The sequence below is a fragment of the Carassius carassius genome, chromosome 9 (assembly GCF_963082965.1).
Source record: "Carassius carassius chromosome 9, fCarCar2.1, whole genome shotgun sequence".
NCBI lineage: Eukaryota > Metazoa > Chordata > Actinopteri > Cypriniformes > Cyprinidae > Carassius > Carassius carassius.
The window spans coordinates 17709425-17729631 of record NC_081763.1 but is presented as its reverse complement, the minus strand read 5'-3'; the positions used below and the strand labels follow the sequence as shown (position 1 = coordinate 17729631).

The following is a 20207-nucleotide window of genomic DNA, read 5'->3' as shown; positions in this document are numbered from 1 at the left end:
CTGAGGAGGGTTACCTGATGCCCCGGCGTGTGTCCTATCAGCCTTCCAGATTTCTCTGGACTATTACATCAGTTGTTAAAGCCCCTACGAAGTGGTGTTTAACTAGGTCTTATAGCCATTCACAGTCTGTAGAGACAGGTGCAGATGCTGCCACCCACACCAGTTAAAAAGTACACCAAAGCTATGATCCATGTGATGCCAAGGCGAGCTTTCCAGCAGAAGACCGCGAGATTGAGGTCTTCTTGAGCCAGCCATATAGGCAAACTGCTTTGTCACTTGGAGGTCTTGGTGCTATGTGTGAATGTGTGTAAGAGCAGTCTCTCCCCGAGTCAGTCTATAACATATCTGAGACTCTGCTTTGACTCAATGGAGCTGCTCGCTCGCCTCTCTCGGAAGTGCTCGGCAGCCATTTTTTATTCCCTGCACCATTTCAGACTGTGCAGCTCTTTTCACTTGAGGGAATTTCAAAGGCAGCTGGGACTGCTGCTGGCAGTGGCATCAGCGGTACATCTTTGGGGTTTACTACAGATGCCTCCTCTGCAGTTTTGGCTGAAATCTCGAGTTCCTTGGATGGCGTGGACTTCGAGGTGTTTGCGCGTCTCCCACATCTGCAACAAAACTCTGAGGCCATGGGCAAATATCTTTGAGGCCATGGGCAAAGATCTCTTCAGCCGGTGGGTTCCCCTGGGCTTGGTGACATCACGTGTCATGGTCATGACGGACGCATTGACTCGTGGGTGAAGAGAGGTGTGCAAGGGCATGTCGGCTTCAGGGCTGTGGGCAGAACTTCAGAGCCGGTGGCACACAAACAATAATAAAATAAAAATAATAATAATAACTAGAATGTACATTTCCTGAAGAAAATGTGAGTGGTGCTTGCAGTGGCAAAACTCGGCGCCCTGTTGCCACCCATGATGCCTGTGTGATGTCGTGGAGCCGAGATATAAGTACTTTATATTGCTATATGGTTGCTAGGGTGCTCTATATGGTTGCTATGGTGTGGCTATATAGTTTATGGGGTGATATTTAAAGACTATTTACCAGCCCGAATCCAAAAACCCCAAGCCAGTGTTTCTATGTAGTTATTTTGTTGAGATACAGCTATTAAATGTAGTTAAACGGTTGCTAGGGTGCTAAAATTGGTTGCTAGGGCTTGGCTATGAAGTAGTTATGTCACTACATATGGACTGCTTGATAGGCCAAGTCAAAAGAGCCCACTCTTAAGTATTTATGCCTTCCTGAGCCAAAGATATTATGTCAGATAGTTTTTCCAATGTTAAGTCTATGGGATATTTTTACACATTTTCTTCGTCCGCTGTACAAATATTGTACTTCCGATTGCTTAGAAAAGTCATAGCACACCTCTCCTCAATAAGCCGCACGTTTTGACATCTCATTCATGGGTCTGTGACAAAAAATGCGGGAGGAGTAGCGCGCCAAAGTTTTGTCAAGGCGAATAGTAATAGTGATGCCTTGCCTCCGGCAAGCACCACTAATAATACAAGACGTAGTCAGCTAGATGATGAACTATCAATATTATTAATTAATAGTAATTATAGGATGCAGTCACACATGTAGCAATAATTGTTAGTTCTGTTTGTTGATTCAAGGTTAGCATCATCTGGGGTCCTCTGAGGGTCAGCATCATCTCTTCTCAGGTGTTCTGGATCCAGACTGGAGCTTGTGTAAATCCTAGTTACCACGGGATGTAAATCCCGTGGCAAAACATAGAAACAAAATAGAGACATCATTAGCATAGCTGCTGATCCAACAAAGTAAAATTAGTTTAACCCAAGCTAAAGAATAAAAATGCAGATGCAACTACACTCACAATTTAAGAGATACATTATTCGAATGCTTGGCGAAAGAGATGCGTTTTTAATCTAGATTTAAACAGAGAGAGTGTGTCTGAACCCCGAACATTATCAGGAAGGCTATTCCAGAGTTTGGGAGCCAAATGTGAAAAAGCTCTACCTCCTTTAGTGGACTTTGCTATCCTAGGAACTACCAAAAGTCCAGCGTTTTGTGACCTTAGGGTGCGTGATGGGTTGTAGCGTGGTAGAAGGCTAGTTAGGTACGCAGGAGCTAAACCATTTAGGGCCTTATAGGTAAGTAATGATAATTTGTAACTGATACGGAACTTAATAGGTAGCCAGTGCAGAGACTGTAAAATTGGGGTAATATGATCATATTTTCTTGACCTGGTAAGGACTCTAGCTGCTGCATTTTGGACTATCTGTAGCTTGTTTATTGACGAAGCAGGACAACCACCTAGAAGTCCATTACAATAGTCCAGTCTAGAGGTCATGAAAGCATGAACTAGCTTTTCTGCATCAGAAACAGATAACATGTTTCGTAGCTTGGCAATGTTTCTAAGATGGAAGAATGCAGTTTTTGTAGCATTGGAAATATGATTTTCAAAAGACAAATTGCTGTCTAATATAACACCCAGATTTCTGACTGTAGAGGAAGTAACAGTACATCCGTCTAGTTGCAGATTGTAATCTACAAGATTCTGTGTGGTGTTTTTTGGTCCAATAATTAATATCTCTGTCTTATCCGAATTTAATTGGAGAAAATTATTTGTCATCCAATCTTTTACATTTTTAACACACTCTGTTAGCTTAGATAATTTAGAGGTTTCATCTGGTCTCGTTGAAATATATAGCTGAGTATCATCAGCATAACAGTGGAAGCTAATTCCGTATTTTCTAATAATATTACCAAGGGGCAACATGTATATTGAAAATAGAAGGGGAACTAGGACGGATCCTTGTGGCACTCCATATTTTACTGATGATAAATGAGATGACACCCCATTTAAGTAAACAAAATGGTAGCGATCGGACAGGTAGGATCTAAACCATCTTAGAGCCTGCCCTTGAATACCTGTATAGTTTTGTAATCGATCTAGGAGTATGTCATGATCTATGGTGTCGAACACAGCACTAAGATCAAGTAAGACTAGAAAAGAGATGCAGCCTTGATCTGACGCAAGAAGCAGGTCATTTGTAATTTTAACAAGTGCAGTTTCTGTGCTATGGTGGGGCCTAAAACCTGACTGAAATTCTTCATACAGATCATTTTTATGCAGGAAGGTGCTCAATTGAGCAGACACAACTTTTTCTACAATTTTAGACATAAATGGAAGATTTGAAATAGGCCTATAATTTGCCAGTACACTAGGATCTAGTTTTGGTTTCTTAATAAGAGGCTTGATAACCGCCAGCTTGAATGGTTTTGGGACGTGACCTAAAGATAACGACGAGTTAATGATATTGAGAAGCGGTTCTTCGGCTACAGGTAACAGCTCTTTTAGTAATTTAGTGGGTACAGGATCTAATAAACATGTTGTTGGTTTAGATACAGTGATAAGTTTATTTAGCTCTTCCTGTCCTATATTTGTAAAGCACTGCAGTTTATCTTTGGGTGCGATGGATGAAACTGAAGTGTTAGACGCTGTAGAATCTACATTCGCTATTGTATTTCTAATGTTATCTATTTTATCAGTGAAGAAATTCATAAAGTCATTACTATTTAACGTTGGTGGAATATTTGAATCAGGTGGCGTCTGGTAATTTGTTAATTTAGCCACTGTGCTAAATAAAAACCTTGTATTGTTTTGGTTATTTTCAATGAGTTTGTGGATATGCTCTGCCCTAGCAGTTTTTAGAGCCTGTCTATACCTGGACATACTGTTTTTCCATGCAATTTTAAAAACTTACAAGTTAGTTTTTCTCCATTTGCGTTCAAGACTACGAGTTACTTTCTTGAGAGAGTGAGTATTACTGTTATACCATGGCACAGTACGTTTTTCTCTAACCTTTTTCAATTTGATGGGGGCAACAGCTTCTAATGTATTAGAGAAAATAGTGCCCATGTTGTCAGTAATTTCGTCTAATTCATGTGTATTTTTGGGTACAAATAGCAGTTGAGATAGATCAGGCAGGTTATTTGCGAATCTGTCTTTGGTGGCTGGAACAATAGTTCTGCCCAGATGGTAACGCTGAGACATATAGTTAATATCAGTTATACGCAGCATGCACGATACAAGGAAATGGTCTGGAATATCATCACATTGGGGTACAATATCTATAGCAGTAAGATCGATTCCATGCGATATAATTAGATCTAGTGTATGATTAAAACGATGAGTGGGCCCGGTGACATTTTGCTTGACTCCAAAGGAGTTTATTAGGTCAGTAAACGCAAGTCCTAATGTATCATTTGCATTATCAACGTGAATATTAAAATCTCCCATGATTAGCGCCTTATCAACTGTAACTAGAAGGTCTGAGAGGAAATCTGCAAATTCTTTTAGATCAGGGAGGAGGAGGCTTCGGTGACACTCATCACCCAGAACTGGCCAACCAGCCTCGGTTCCCAGACCTGACAAAGCTGCTGGGGGCGCCGCCCTGACCGATCCCCATCAGGAAGGATCTGCGGTCTCAAACGAATCGTTTTGGTGTGTCACCCCAACCCGGAGTTATGGAGCCTTCATGTGTGGCTGTTTGGGGTATAAGAGGAGCAGAGCACCCTGTATTCTTGTGTGCTTGAGACTCTCTCGGAGGCCAGGCGCCCTCCACAAGACGTTTGTATTCTCTAAAAAGGGGAGTGTTTGTGGTGCCGTGATGTTCATATCGACCCAGCTGCTTGCTCCGTGTCAGATGTTCTGCATTTTTTACAGTACAGGCTGGATAGTCGATGTCTACCATCAAAACTGAATGTGGCTGCTATTGACTCGTTTTGTTCCCCGCTGGGCGGTCAATCGATCAGTAGGCACATGCTGGTGATGTTTTCTTAAGGCAAGGAGATTGCATCCCCCACATCCGCCCTCAGTTCCGCCCTGGGACCTAGAGGAGGTGTTAATAGCTCTTTTACAGCCACCATCCGAGCCTTTAGCATCCATTACTATAAAGGAGCTATCTCTCAAACAGTACTTTTTTTTGCCCTCGCTTCTGCTATGCGAATAGGGGATTTGCATGTGTTTTCTGTGGACAGCGATTGTATTAGCTTCGGACCTGGTGACTGCAGCATCACTCTCTGGCCGAGACCAGGCTACGTGCCTAAATCACTGTCTACCCCCTTCAGAGCACAGACTGTTTCACTGTCTGCCCTGTCTTCTGAGTCATTGACCTCGCGTGATGCAGACGATCAGACTTCTGATCGAGGTCTCTGCCTCTTCAGGGTTTTGAGGATTTACATTGACCATTCGGCCAGCTTTCGGCAATCTAACCAGCTTTTCGTGTGCAACGGTGGTTGTGCTAAGGGCCGGGCTGTGTCAAAAATAAGTATTTTCCACTGGATTGTGGACGCTATCACAGCTGTTGTATGAGCAAAGGTTTGGAATGTTCTTTGCACATTAGGGCCCACTTAACAAGGGCTATCGCCTCCTAGGTGTGGTCGAGAGTTATGTCTATTCAGGATTTATGCTTTCCAGCAGCCTGGTCTTCTCGGGTACATTCGCCAGGTTTTACAAGCCTCCCAAATGCTGCCGGTGAGTGACTGATTCACATTTATGCTACTCTATTTATGTGTGTTAGCCGCCTCACACAGTAATTACTCTGCACTGCCCTATATGACATTGTTGTTGTTGTTGTCTGCCCTGTACTCAGTGCAGCTACTGCTATTCAATGTCTAATTCGATTAGTGTACCATTATGTTATGTGTTATATTGCTGATTTAAACAGTTATCTCTGTGTAGCCCCTCCTCACAATACAGTGGTTGTTGTTGCTTCTGCCCTATTTGTCAGCGCAGCATACGATATTACTGACCATATATGCAAATTTCATATACCTGGGCTTTAGAGGCTCATTGGCTCATCTCCAACCATCAGCTGCAAGCCCGCCTAACAAGCGTCACTATTGGTTGTGGCAACTGTGTGTTCTATCTTCGCTGAGTATGTGATTTGTACTGGCAGCTCGTAGCCTCTCTCACAGCAGGATTGAATATCATTCCCATAACATAGAAATGTCTCCGTGATGTCTTGTGAAAGCTCAAGAAGGAACATTTCTGGTTACTATCGTAACCTCGGTTCCCAGAGAGCAGAAACAAGACATCACGGAGGTCGACGTGTTCCCTGCTTGACCAGCTAAGGGGCGTCAGATTCTGACGTATTTGTCGCATTAACCGCATTTTATACTGCTTCTCAAGCTCGTCAGTATTTGCATTTCAATTTGCATACTTGGCGAAAATTGGCCAGTCATTTGGACTGGTATGAGCGAATAGGACTGCAGGAAAGGTTGGAAGGGAAGGAGTTCCCATATCGTTCCTGCTCTCAGGGAACCAAGGTTACGTTAGTAACCGGAGATGTTTTGTGTTATTGCGGTTACGTCATTCCCTCATAAATAGTGCATAAAACGGACTGTCCTTAAAGTTATCTTCAAAAATAACTTTAAAAAAAGGAAAAAAGGACTGATATGGCCATATTTTACCAAAAAATGTCGAGAGTGCATTATTGTAGTTCAAAAGCACATTAATGCAATGCACGAGTGCGAATAACTCCGCTCGTGTGTGGATTTCCTTTGCTGTAGCACAAAACTGGACACACGCACTCAGATATATGCTGCTCTCGCCTGGAAAGAGTGCACACACTTAAAACATGTCTTTCCTCTTGATCAAACTGTGTCCTCCGCACACTCAAATCTCTCTGGGATCATGCGCTATAGATATTAATTATTTTCACACCTAAATTAAACGTTGTCAAAGGGTTGTTTTTTTGCACATTTAAAATGTAGTCTCAAAACAGATTTGTGCAGGGCCTTTCCTTGATTTTTTTTTTTTTATTGTATTTTTGTTTTAAAATAAAATTATTGTATTGGTTATTGTAGCTACTTTGTTCCACTATATCTCTTGTATTTTGATCTTTTCTTTGCATATATGCATCTCTCATATCAGTTGGTATGATGGCAATAATAAGTAACAACTCCTCAAATCAACAACAAATGTAAAAATAGATGTAAATCATGCAGGATATAACAATAAATGCTCTAATAGCGTCGCTGTTTAATTTTTATAAATATTTTTTAATCCAGTGTTTGTTTTCGGTTCTGATCTTTTTTTTTCATGAAAGTCCACTTAATATTAGCTATACATTCAATGGGACTTCAATGGCTACAGTGATATGATAGATATTGTCTGCAAATGCATTAAACCCATAGAATATAATGTAGTAATGTTATGGCAAATATGAAAATTATTTATATATATATATATATACATATATATATATATATTCTTAAGTATAGGTTTAGGGAATAGTGCAGATGAGTTCTGTGTTAAATCAGAAGGGGAGTATATATATATATATATATATATATATATATATATATATATATATATATATACTCACACACACATATATAGCTCAATCCAAGTACACAATATATGTAGCGTCCGGTTTTGTGCTCGCGCATTGTATTAATGTGCTTTCGAGCTATAATTATGCTCTCTCGACATTAGTCAGTAAAATAACGACATAGACTGAAATCTTTGTGAATTTGTCGTGTAATCGTCCCGAGTGATACCAGATAGTGCCCCAGATCCCCGTGAGGTCTGGGTTTCCTCTGGCTGCGTTTGGAGTGTGACCCACATCGGCTGCCAGTCCTGTGCAGGACGAGGGTCTTCAAGAGGCTGACCACGGTGTTTCGCGACCATTTCACGCCTCCTAAAGTAATTCAGGTACACTTGTTTGCTTTTGTTTTTACACTCAGGAGAGTGAAGAGGCCAGTTTTCCGTTTCCCGGCCAGTACATACTCAAGCCATGATTCAGGCCTGCTATGGGATGGGTGTGTACATGTTAACTGTGTGTGTGTGTGTGTGTGGGCCCACAGTGTGTAATATCACTTCATACAATGTTATTAAGCACGCTTCAGAACTGTGAGTATTCAGAGTGATATTTTGACACCCTAAGCGAGTTAACGTTACTGTGTATGTTTAATTTCAAGTGTGTTTGTTTGCTCAATTAACTCGAAGTTTACTTGACACAGAGGTCAATTCAGTAACGTTAATTCTCATTTGTGATATTTCCCTTTTGGGGTTCAAGTGTACCAAACTTGAGATCAGCTTGATTGTGTGAATACTTTGCAACTGGAAATTTCAGCTATTTGTACTATTTTTTTCTACTTTAATTAAATAATTAGTTTGTCTACTTCAAGTGTTTTACTTATTCAAAAGAGTTTATTCTTGACCAGTGAATTTGTATGAACATAGATTTTATTCAGAATAACTTTCTAAAAGAGAAGTATTTAATTCAGTGACCGCAGAGGGGCCTTAATACAACATCCATTAGGCACTAGTTTATTGAACCCGGTGCTGCTCTTTAAAAAATACATCAAAACCATGGTTAATTTGTAGTCACCATTGCTACAAGGAACCCAGTTTTTTTTTTTTTTTTTTGTAATTAAATTATGGTTAATTTTCAGAATGGAACATGCAAACTCTAAGAGAATATTAAAGGTTTAGTTCACCCAAAAATGAAAATTATGTCATTAATGACTCACCCTCATGTCGTTCCAAACCCGTAAGACTTCAGTTTATCTTTGGAACACAGTTTAAGATATTTTAGATTTAGTCCGAGAGCTCTCAGTCCCTCCATTGAAGCTGTGTGTATGGTATACTGTCCATGTCCAGAAAGGTAAGAAAAACATCATCAAAGTAGTCCATGTGACATCAGAGGGTCAGTTAGAATTTTTTAAAGCATCGAAAATACATTTTGGTCCAAAAATATATATATATATATATACCAAAGTTGTAGTATTGGCTATTTTTGGACCAAAATGTATTTTCGATGCTTTAAAAAATTCTAACTGACCCTTTTTTAATAAGATGAATGTTGAAGTAATTGTTTTCAACATTATCCCACAAGTGCTGTTTTTTTTTAAGCTTAACTTGTATTGAACCTAGACCAAAAAAAATCACTGCACAAAAAATATTGTTTTCAAAATTGAGTGCACGTACATACAAAATCAATTATATAGTCACAAGCTTGAAAATGTGCATGCCATGTAAACATTAGCATAACAATGTTTAATAATGAAAACATACACACATGTACCTTCATGAAAAGCATTTTAGGATATTTAAGTGAAACAATGGAATAGTAGCTTGAAGTGTATTTGTGTTTTAATTGTGCTTTTTATGCTTTGTTCTTTAATTCTGTCAGTAATTCATTGCTGGTCTATTTCTCAGATGAACAATACTGTTCAGATGCAACCTGGACAGGTCCCACCCAATCAGAACTTCCTCAACAGACCGCCGGGCCCCATTCCTGTTACGCATGGCAACGTGCAACAGCAGGTAAAGCAGCAGTGCTTCCCCCTCGCCTCTCTCCCCTGCCCTGCTCTCTTTCTGTCTTTGGCCCTGTGCACTCACCCCATTTGTATTTCTCCTCTGCTTGAGATGGAATGTGCATGCTGTTCTAAACCCTCCTCGTCTCCTCCTCTCTATCCCTCTCTTTCTGTCTAAGTCTGTGGTGGTGGGCTTGCCCTCCGTCAGTCAGGTCACACTGATGGAGGACCAGCAGAGACAGAACAACATGGTGAGAATCAGAAACATAATTATTCATGCATGCACGCACGCACGCACGTAGGACCATGTTTCCTGCAAGCACAGGGTTTCACAACTTGATTTTCTGCCACTTCAGCACCAATCTTGTGAACAGCATTGTGTGTTAAAAGGGACATTGCTGAAAGAGGTTTCTTAGGCTGCCTTTATTAGATCGAAAATGCAGTAAAAACTAATATTGTGAAATATAATTACAATTTGAAATTTAAATATATTTTACAATGTAATTAATTCCCGTGATTGCAATGCTGAAATTTTCAGCAGCCATCACTCCAGTCATCAGTGTTGCATGATCCTTCAGAAATTATTCTAATATGCTGATTTGGTGCTCAAGAAACATTCCTTGTTATTATCAATGTTGGAAACATCTCTGCTGCTCCCTGTTTTTGTGGAATCAGTGATAATTTTCAAAACAGCATTTGTTTAAAATGGAAAGCTTTTGCAACATAAAAGGCTTTACTCTCAATCTGTATCAATTTAATGGATCCTTGCTGAATAAAAGTATTCTTAAAAAAAAAATTCTAAATGGTAGTTTAAGTCTAGTCCATATATGAAAACCAATTTGCAAAAACAGATAATTCAGAATGTTTAACAGTATTGATGTCACAACTATGAGCACATTAAATGATGACCACCTATATTTAATTGACAAATCAACACCTTTTCAGTATTCAGCACCTTTGCAGTGTAGTTGTTTCTCATTTCAAATTCAAGATGTTAGCCAAAGATAATAGTAGTAATTTACATAGATGTCTAAAGATGCACTCTGAAGGGTTAGTTCACCCAAAAATGAAAATTAGGCTGTTTTACACTCATCCCCGAGGTATCCTATATATATATATGTATATGTATATGTATATGTATATGTATATGTATATGTATATGTATATATGTATATGTATATATATATATATATATATATATGTATATATATATATATGTATATGTGTGTATATATATATATATATATATATATATATATGTATATATATATATGTATATGTATATGTATATGTATATATATATATACATATACACATATATATATATATATATATATATATATATATATATATATGTATATGTATTTTTCAGACTATAAGTCGCACCTAAGTACACCTAAGTCGCACATAAGTCGCATCAGTCATGACAAGAAAAAAAACATATATAAGTCGCACTGGACTATAAGTCGCATTTATTTAGAACCAAGAACCACTGAGCAGCATAGAGCGCCCTCTCGCGGCTGTAGACAGTAATGTTTTCTCTTGGTTCATGTCAAATTAATTTTGATAAATAAGTCGCACCTGACTATAAGTCTCAGGACCAGCCAAACTATGAAAAAAAAAGTGTGACTTATAGTCCGGAAAATATGGTATTACATTTTGAATATGGATATGTTTCTTATAAAAACGCATCGACACATTTTTTTATGTAAGGGCGCTTTTTATTTCACGTCTTTTGGACTGAAGCAATACAACACCAACGTAGTACAACATACTTATAGTAGCTGATTCAGTAGTGCCAGATTGTCGTAGCAAAGTCAGAATTAGCTCCTCTCCTAGGTTCACAAAACGGTTGTCCATAAAATGCGTTGCTGTTCTGTTGAAAGTAATCTTAAAGATTCCTAAATACATCTACTTTCGGAAGGCCAAATAAAGTGCTTTTGCTTTGCCTAGATACAGCATCTCCCTGACACGGCTGCTTCAACACTAACTGCGGTTACTGAAGTCAAGCCTTCTTTCTTTGCGTGAACATTTGGGCGGAATTATGCAAATATTTCCACATAGTTACGTAGACGTGGGGGTGTGTTTGAATGAGCCGTTTTAAGGGGACATGGCAGTGTCTTGACTTTTATATAAAGAATAACTTTTTGGATTTGAGACCTTGGTCTTTGCAACTTTACAGATCATCTTTATGCACCAAGAGCTTAAAACACACTAAAGAGACAGGAAAAACTGAAAGCGCATCATATGACCCTTTAAAACAGCTAGCTCATAGAGTCATTAATTTGAAAATTGGACTACATTGGTCACACTCAATGATTTGGATTCACAAAAAAAAGGCTCTTACAAGTCATTCTTAAGTAAATGGGATGGATTACACTCACATGCACTGAATGTTTATGATTAAAAAATAATAATTATTATTCCCTAATCAGTGACTCTTTTTAGTTGGTCCCTTTTAATAAAATGAAAAACATACAGTGCATGTTTCATGTTTTACCTAAGGCTGTTGAGATCAGTGTAGTTGATGTTTGTTCTTATGATGTTTTGTTAAAAACACTGATGATATTTCTAAGTAGTATAAATATTCTAAGAAATAGCCAATGAATGCATGAAATGTTACTACATTCTTTTGTTTGTTTTGTATTATTTAATATATAATTAAGGCCAAATATCAAATTCCATTTATTCTGCCCCTAAAAAGACATTAATAATTAGCCTGGGATCATAAATTATTTTTATGGTTCCCATCCCTAGAATAAACAGTTGTGCTTGTGAATATCTAGTTTACTTGTTCCTGTGTCAAACTAAGCTCTGAATATCTGTGAATATTGGTCTGTGGCCTGAGACTGAAAAGAGAGTGGAAAATGGTTACGTAAAACTAAGTTCCAACTGTATTTGATGTGAGAAACCTTCACTATAATCAGTGGACTTCTGGGAGGAATGCTACAAAGTATGGAATATGTCCCCTTTAATACCTTTAACAGAGTTACAGTGCCTCTGTATTCACGGTTCTCTCCTATGAGACTCACACAGAACTACAGTGTTTTACAGCTCTCATGTCCACTTTCCTCATCACTGTGGTTTTGATTTCCATTAGCTGAGAGCAGCTGCAACAGGCAATCAGCAGCCGCCGGTCACAGGTGCTCCGCCCAATCAGGTGTCCCAAGCTCAAGCACAGCCTCCTGGTGGCATGCTGCGCCTCCCAAACCCAGGCGCAAACCCCCAACTCCGCAGTCTCCTTCTCAGCCAACAACCTGTAAGTGTGTGCAGCGAATAGCATTATCAGCACACATTTTTCCCGTTTAACACTGTAAAGCTGCTTTGACACAATCTGTATTGTGTCAAGCACTATATAAATAAAGGTGGCTTGACTTGACTCAACTTGAAGCCCTTCCATAGCACTTTCTTAAGCTGCAGTCACATAAATTTGAGCATGTGAAATTTCTACAGATGCTACATTGCTTGCCACACACTGCAGCATTTTAACATAATGCAATTTATAATTCCTAATTCAACATATGAAACATCGAAATTGTAAAAATATTATGCAGTCTATTCCACTTTACTGCAGTCCTGCATATTTAAAGTATGCATTCATTTAATTAAAATATGACGTTGTGACGCATCGATAATCTATGGGTCACATGTCTTCATGTTGATATGAATTTACAGGTCAAGAGTTCACAAAACTTGAGCTTTAAAGAGCAGCGAAATTCGCTTGAGCTTGCATTTCCTGTCTCCCGCTTTTGCATTCGTACTGTAAAAATGGAAGTCAATGGAATGAAAAGTGCCATTCACAGTTCGGCTTGCTCTTGTATTCCGTAATCTCTCTCTAAAGCAGGGTGGGATGCAGGGCATGCAGGGAATGCATCCCATCCAGCAGATGGTCCATTCTGCACCAGGAGGGGGCGCTCAGATGCAGCCTCAGTGGAGGCAGCCTCACCAAGGTAGCGCTTAATTTCCAGTACAGTATCATTAGCACAATTTATTTTTATCACATCTGTGACCTCGTTAATTGTGTAAGAGATTTCATTTATTTGCTGTGGCTTGTACTGCTATTCAGGTTTAATCTTTTTTTTAAACCTCTTAGATACCTTTTATGCTATAAGTTTTATATTCCCACAGGTCCGCTGATGATCCCTAATGGTCCACGGGGTCCAGTCGCACAGAATCCTGGGATGCCTCAGGTGTCAAGCGTTATGGAGGATGAAATTCTTATGGACCTTATCTAAGGACTGCTTTACCCATCATTCTTTGCTTCAGAGGTTTCATTACAAAATATGAGAGTCATCTTAGCTTTTTACTTTTTGTTAGAAGCAGGTGCGTAGGGGAAGATTAGAGGTGTTTAGAGTGAGATCAGGAATTTATTTTCATACTTGCGTATTAGTTGATGCATTTACACACAAACCTATCACCAAATTATGTTAGCAGTAACTTGATTGTTCATATAGACAGGACAACACTCTACACCTCCTCGCACCTCAAGATTAATCAATTAAATCTGGTTACCATTACATTTTTATGAAAGTTTTACTTTCTATCGGTTTTACTTTTTCTTAATTTGTCTTTTGAAATCTAGTATGTTGTTTTATGAAAATGAATAAAGTTAATTTTCTCAAGCATTTTTTGTCTTTGAGGTCTTCCTTAAAGTGATAATCCACCTACATAAATATAGTCATCATTTGCTTACCCTCATGTCGTTCCAAACCTGTATGCATTTGATTTTAAACACAAAGTTAACACAAAAACAAAACTACTTTGATTAATGTTGATAACCAAACAGTTTGTTCACACTGACTTCCTTTGTATTTTTGTCCATACAATGAATCTATTTAGTCACCAGCATTCTTCAAAATATCTTCTTTTATTTGTTTCAAAGAAAAACATTAAAGCCATTTGGATCAACATGAGATAGAGAATAATGATAGAATTTTCTCTCTTTGTGTTTGGTGGACTGTCTCTTTAAGGCAATGTATTTATTTGTGTGTCAACCTGGTAGTGGTGTGATAGCAGTGGACGAATGACTTAAATAGACTGAATGATAGGTTGCAAAATGCTCGATTCTGCCAAATGGTGTCACAGCGTTAAAATTAACCACTCCAATATGTCATGGAACCATACAGTGGACCTCTGTGCCAAGTAGTTCTACCAGATGGCAGCACTTGGCCACGCTTTCCCTGGCATAACACATAATCAGGCTGGACACAGACACAATGTATGACTACAATCCACACATATACACAGATATCTTAGATCTGTGTGGTCGTATATGCATAATGTGACATTGGTCTGTTCTGATTAACCAGCTTGTGTGCTAAACAAACCGTTTTAATGACCGAACGTGACTGTCCCATCATGCTTATTTTTCCAGAGTACCAAAAGACATTAATTATGAAGTGGCATGTGATTTGTGTGAGACATAACTACATATCCGTCACATTAGGAATGCATGTTCTGAAGCCAATGCACCAGTAATGGGAACATGGCTGCACAATGCACGTTACCAACCACTGACATTCAGCAGAATTAAACAGCCTCCGGTCAGTGAGCAGTCAACCGCTTTGACTAGCATGCACGTTTTTGTATGCTTTTTCGCATGCAGACCTTTTAGTATACAGACACACGTTCTCACACAGACAGGAAGTGATGTTAGTCCCTGTCACCTGGGAGACTGAGACGGTTGCTAAGATACACTGACACTGGGATCTGATTCTAAGCTTTCTCCATCCCTTCCTCTCACACAAGCCGCATACACTCAAAGATAGAGGCTCTTCTGTCTTGCAGTGACGGCTGCTCAACCCTTTCGCTGCCATCCAGGTCACGTCAACAGCTGAACAACTGTGGGCTGAGTGCCCTTGCTTTTATTTCTTGTTTTTTTTACTTTCATACTTTCTAGTCTGTACTTGTTCCTATTTAAAGCCAGCTCATTTTAAATGGCACTCTTTGGGATATGCAGACTGTTTGCACTTATCACAGTTTGATGTGTGTTGATGCACATTTTCTGGCTCGTTATGGTCTAAATAAAGAAGCATCGCAGTGAGTAAATCGACTGGTGACTGCTTCAGTATATTAAGCCTAACGTGCAGAGTTGGGCCATTCTGCTCACTCATCTGAAAGAGCGAGTATTGTTGTAGTTCCAGTGCTGCATTTAATTTTGCAGCGTCTGCTCAATCGACGTTGAGCTGTGGCCAAGGGAATAAGTGGGTCACGGAGCCACGGAGAGTTTGTTTTAGGGGGCGATCACTTTGACTGACTTCTGTTTTAAATATAAAACTCAGTGGCAGGAGAACGGAAGTTGAGTGTTTTGCTCCCAGAGATGTTCACTTAGCACTGACAGAAAAAAGTGGCATGGTTGTTGGACCTCTGCATCTGTGGCCTTAATGGATGTGCATTGACGGAGGCTTAGCGTGTAGGTGTATTTAGTCATTTCTTGTGATTTTCAAAAGCCTTATTTTGTGCTTAGAAGGGGAGCATTTGAGGGGTTTGTATTCTGACAGTGAAGACGGTTACTGGGTCTAATTGCACCGCTGTGGGGAAGCTGGTCTGTTTCTTGTATGACACGTATCGGACAGGAGTGCTGGAGCAATAGTTGCCCTCTCTCTGAATGGGTCGCACCATGTGAGGAGGAGAAAAAAGGACAAAGAAAGATGTAATGCACTTCTATTAACAGCAAGACTATGCCTTCTGCCAGTCCTGACTTGACGCAGTACAGCAGCTGACATGCAGCTAAGAAGAGGAGGTGCAAGTGAGAGGTCCGATAGGAGATATATTAACCAATAGCACTGGCCATTGAGAGACAGTGTGTAGAAACACAAGAGCTTATCAAAACAGGTTCACTGCAGTGGTGCTTCATGGTGCTCACATCACCATGTTTTCGTTGGTTTGGTCCACCTACTTTTTAATCTCACTACTCCATTTGATCTTTATAAAAATCATGAGTATAGAGTAACACAATGTACTGGTATTCTGGGACAGGACTATAGTAAAATAAGCTGTTTTCCACAGCTGAAAATATTTTAAATGAATATTTTATATACCAAAGAGACTGTACACAATGGTTTTCTTATGATTTTGGACATTCTGAGTGCATATACTGTATATTGTGTTTAGAAATGGCTTTTGATATTGCTGGACCAAGAGAAAACTATTTTTAAATCGCGAGTTTGAAAAAAGTTAAAAACAAAATGTATCGAGATCACAACAAAAGACAAAAATTAATCATGTATGTCCAGCTTTAGATTTAAATCACTCCTGCAATGCTAAGGTTTCATTCTGAAAATATTTGCTGTCACAGGAAACATGCATCCAAGCAAAGTGCTAACATTGCACTAACATTATGCAGTTAATAGTGAAAGTGTGCTTTGCGCTAAGTTAAACTTCAGTGCAATTGTAAGTAACCACAAGATGGCCCTTGGAGGAGTGTCACACATGGTTACAACACACATCATGTTGCATATTATGGCTTTGTATTTCTACCTTTCAAAAAGGCGTGCAATGAACCATAGCCCCACCCTTCCATCATTTGGAGAGGACAATACAGGGTTTGACAAGAACATGACACGAGCATGAATTACTGCATTAGATATATTCTGGCATGCCCTTGAAAACAGCAAATTTTGATGTGGCTAAATCTGCTGATATGGTTTAATGCAGCATAGAGGAAGCAGCACTTTCCACATGTCTGGTGGACCTGTGCAGGCACACAAAAAAAAAGTTACAAAACCCAGAGGCACAGATTTTACATTGACATGCTCACACACCAGAACACAAGAGTGGCTTCTGGAGAGTAGGAAACATTTGACTTTGCATTTTACAAGTTCACAATAAAGAGAAGGAAGAATCTTTTCAAAATCTAGTTTTAAAAAAAGTCCTTCATGTACAATAAAGTATTGCTATTTTATTTTAATTTGTATTTTCAAGGAGAGGTCCATTTTAAAGAACTCGTTGTGTTTTCCTAACGTTGAATACAATTTTTTTTTTCAAATACAATAAATCATGTTTTTGTGGATTCACACCATAAATTGTAATAACTTTAGATGTGTGTTCAAATCACATGTGTGAATTGTAAGTTGAATGCAGTTTTGAATAAATTTTATCAGGGCATCACGTCATTGACTCGCATGACAAAAACAGTCAGCAGGCACAGCAAAATTGAGCACAAACACCCGAGAGCACCGTGTTATCCCACACATGTTGTTTGGGAGTATTTCACTCTGTGGGTGAGGACACAGCGGCGAGCATTAATTCCGAAGCGTGGCGTGAAATGTGTCGTGTTCACTAAAGCTAGTAAAGCATAGCAGTGCTCAAAGGGCCCTGTACTTTCCTGCAGCTCCCTGTGAAGGTCCAAGGGCATGATCACACACACAGGGCCTATAGTGTTCAGCACGCCCACTCTATCTTCATCATATGAACTGCATTAATCCTCCAGTCGGGCCGCATCACTGTTCATTTAATGACCTGTGGTGTCCACATAATCAGTCACATCTCAGCTGCCCCGCGAGGGAGACCAAAAGAAGGAAAATTACCAAGAAAACACAGTCCACATGGTCAAAAAGTATACACACTGCACATTGAAATGTACACAACTGCCATGCCGGATAAGTGTGAGTGAGTGTGTGGGGGGGTGGTCTAAACTAGTGAAAGGTTTTGTTTTAATTGGAGTGAAAGCGGAAGAGATGAGGCGATTGTAAACGAGGAGGGGGACAGCTTGCAGTCTTAATCAATGGAGATTGAGGGCTTTGACTTGGAGACAGAGCAGTCAACAGGGAGACATACAGAGATCCAGGAAGATTTCAACATAGGAGGGTATCTGTGGGAGAGAGGAGGAGATTGGAAAGAGGAGAGAGAGGGAGGGAGAGAGAAAGAAAACCGGAGGGAGGGAGGGATATCCACTGCACTGTTGTGTGACTGGAAATTTAATAGAGAGAGAGAGGGAGGGAGAGGAAGAAGGAGCAGGATGCTGAAGCTGGACGAGAGAGAGAGAGAGAGTCTACTGGTGTAGAATTCCAGGGTTGAGCTGTGGGCTGTGAACAATGCCTCCTCTACTACTGCATAGAGTTCAGGGGCAAAAGGCAGGAAGGGAAGGGGCGGGGGTATTCAGAGAGAGCCAGGCAGCTCAGGTATAGTGATGTCAGTGGAGTGAGTGCGCCGCAGAGAGCGACGGAGGGGGCGGGGGGAAGTGAGGTGAAGGGGGTTCGTTCGGGGGCACGCTGATTCCGAGGGTGCAGGGATTGGCCACTGGACCGAACGAGCCCCTCCGAGGAAACCGTATAGCCGAATGTGAATATCATTTTAGGCTTAAAGACACAGCAGCATTGTTCCATATTCAGGGGTTAAAGGGAGGTAACGTCAGCCGCAGTCTCATCTCTCGGAGGTTTACTGCGAGTATCGGCAGAGTCGGATGTGAAGAGTTAAAAGTGGATAGAGAGTGAGGCAGTGACTGATTCCTCGTGTCTGAATTTAGAATGCTATCAATTCAGTGCTAATCAGCCATCTGATATCCCTCATCCCTCTCTCTCTCTCTCTCTCTCTCTCTCTTTCCGTCGCTCCTCCACTGACCTCTCCCTCCTCCTCTCACACCTCATTTAGGCAACCCCGCAGTTTCTCCAAGCACCAACTCATGTTGTCACGCCCCCGTGTATCGAGCGGTATCCTTCACAATTATTTATCGCGATTTAATGCGCAACCTCGCTGTAAATCGGTAAAAAAAAATGTGCGCAGTGGAAGTATTTAAAGCCAGATGCTGGGCGCTCGCGGATTCGGGTACTGTATGTGACTTACGTTGCTATGCCAACGTAACATCCTAAGCGGAGCGCGCGCGTGCTGTGGCCTCGCACGTGCGTTCTGTAGGATACCTCACGCATAGACACAAATATCACTCCTACACAAATAGACAAAGTGTGAAGCTGAGCAGGGATTTCTAACGCATTACCAGGCCTGTCTCATGTCGATAAAAGGACAGATGTCTGTCTCTACCAAAGAATGCATCGACTGATTGACATGTCTTGCGAGTAATTCTGATGTGACGCGCGTGAAACACGGTCCGACTTGCGCACATACTATAGTTATGTCTCTCATCATGACTTTGGCTTATTCACATAAGCGAGTGATTCGGCAGCAGGGTTGAGCACAACAACACTTTTAAAATTGTTTGTGCAACAAATAGTTCAATTAACAGTAAGTTAATATTCAGTAGCCTAGCTTACATTCCAAACTAAATTTGGCGAGACCGACGAAAATAGTTTTAAAGGAGGCCAAAGTATCAATATCAAGCAACACACATACTGGAGAGTTGTGAGTGGAGTAGAGAAACAGAAACAGGTTTCATAGTTCAAACTAGCCCATTCATAGTCAAAAGTAGTCCAACTGGGTTGCAGGGGAACTTGAGTACTAAAATCTCTTCAAAATCACTTTCTGATTGGGTTTGGGCGAAAACAGCTTTCTTAGGAATACCATCTCTGTGTATAATAATAATAATAATAAATGCAGCCAGGGTTTGAAATGAACAAAAATCAGCTGGCGGATTACTTTTCAAAGGTTATGTTTACTTATGGGTGGGCGATATGGAAAAAATATATCAATTTTTTTTTTTTTTTTATATCAAGTTCCACGATTTTATCACAATTCTTTGTCATGTTGGTTTTACTATTTTGCAAGTTGTCTGAGCATTACAGCCGAACTAATTTCCCTATGTTAAAGACAACAAAAGTTAACAAAAAAAAAAAAAAAGTATCGCAGATATTTGGGCCAAAGAGGGCGAAGATAAAAATCTTTGTTCTTACTTTTTTAATAACAAAGATAAAAGAATGACAAAGATACAAATTACAACTACACATAATATACAAATAAATAAACAGTGCTTTATTTTCAGGTACAATAGGTGTATTTGGCAGGAGCATTCAAGAAATTGAATGAAC

At 39.9% G+C, this 20207-nt stretch overlaps 1 protein-coding gene across 6 annotated transcripts in view; it reads left to right on the top strand.

The window, feature by feature from the left end:
• LOC132149131 (mediator of RNA polymerase II transcription subunit 25) overlaps positions 1-13745 on the top strand; it is a 35406-nt gene extending 21661 nt beyond the window's left edge. For 2 of the 6 annotated variants that reach the window (XM_059558092.1, XM_059558091.1), the window contains exons 16-20: positions 9191-9298; positions 9468-9539; positions 12389-12547; positions 13130-13238; positions 13417-13745. In XM_059558092.1, the coding sequence (XP_059414075.1) occupies positions 9191-9298; positions 9468-9539; positions 12389-12547; positions 13130-13238; positions 13417-13523 (555 nt within the window). In that variant the 3' untranslated portion in view covers positions 13524-13745. The remainder of the gene's footprint in view (positions 1-9190; positions 9299-9467; positions 9540-12388; positions 12548-13129; positions 13239-13416) is intronic. The other 4 variants (XM_059558093.1, XM_059558094.1, XM_059558096.1 and 1 more) reach the window with 4 other exon arrangements.
• The last annotated feature ends 6462 nt before the right edge of the window (positions 13746-20207 follow it).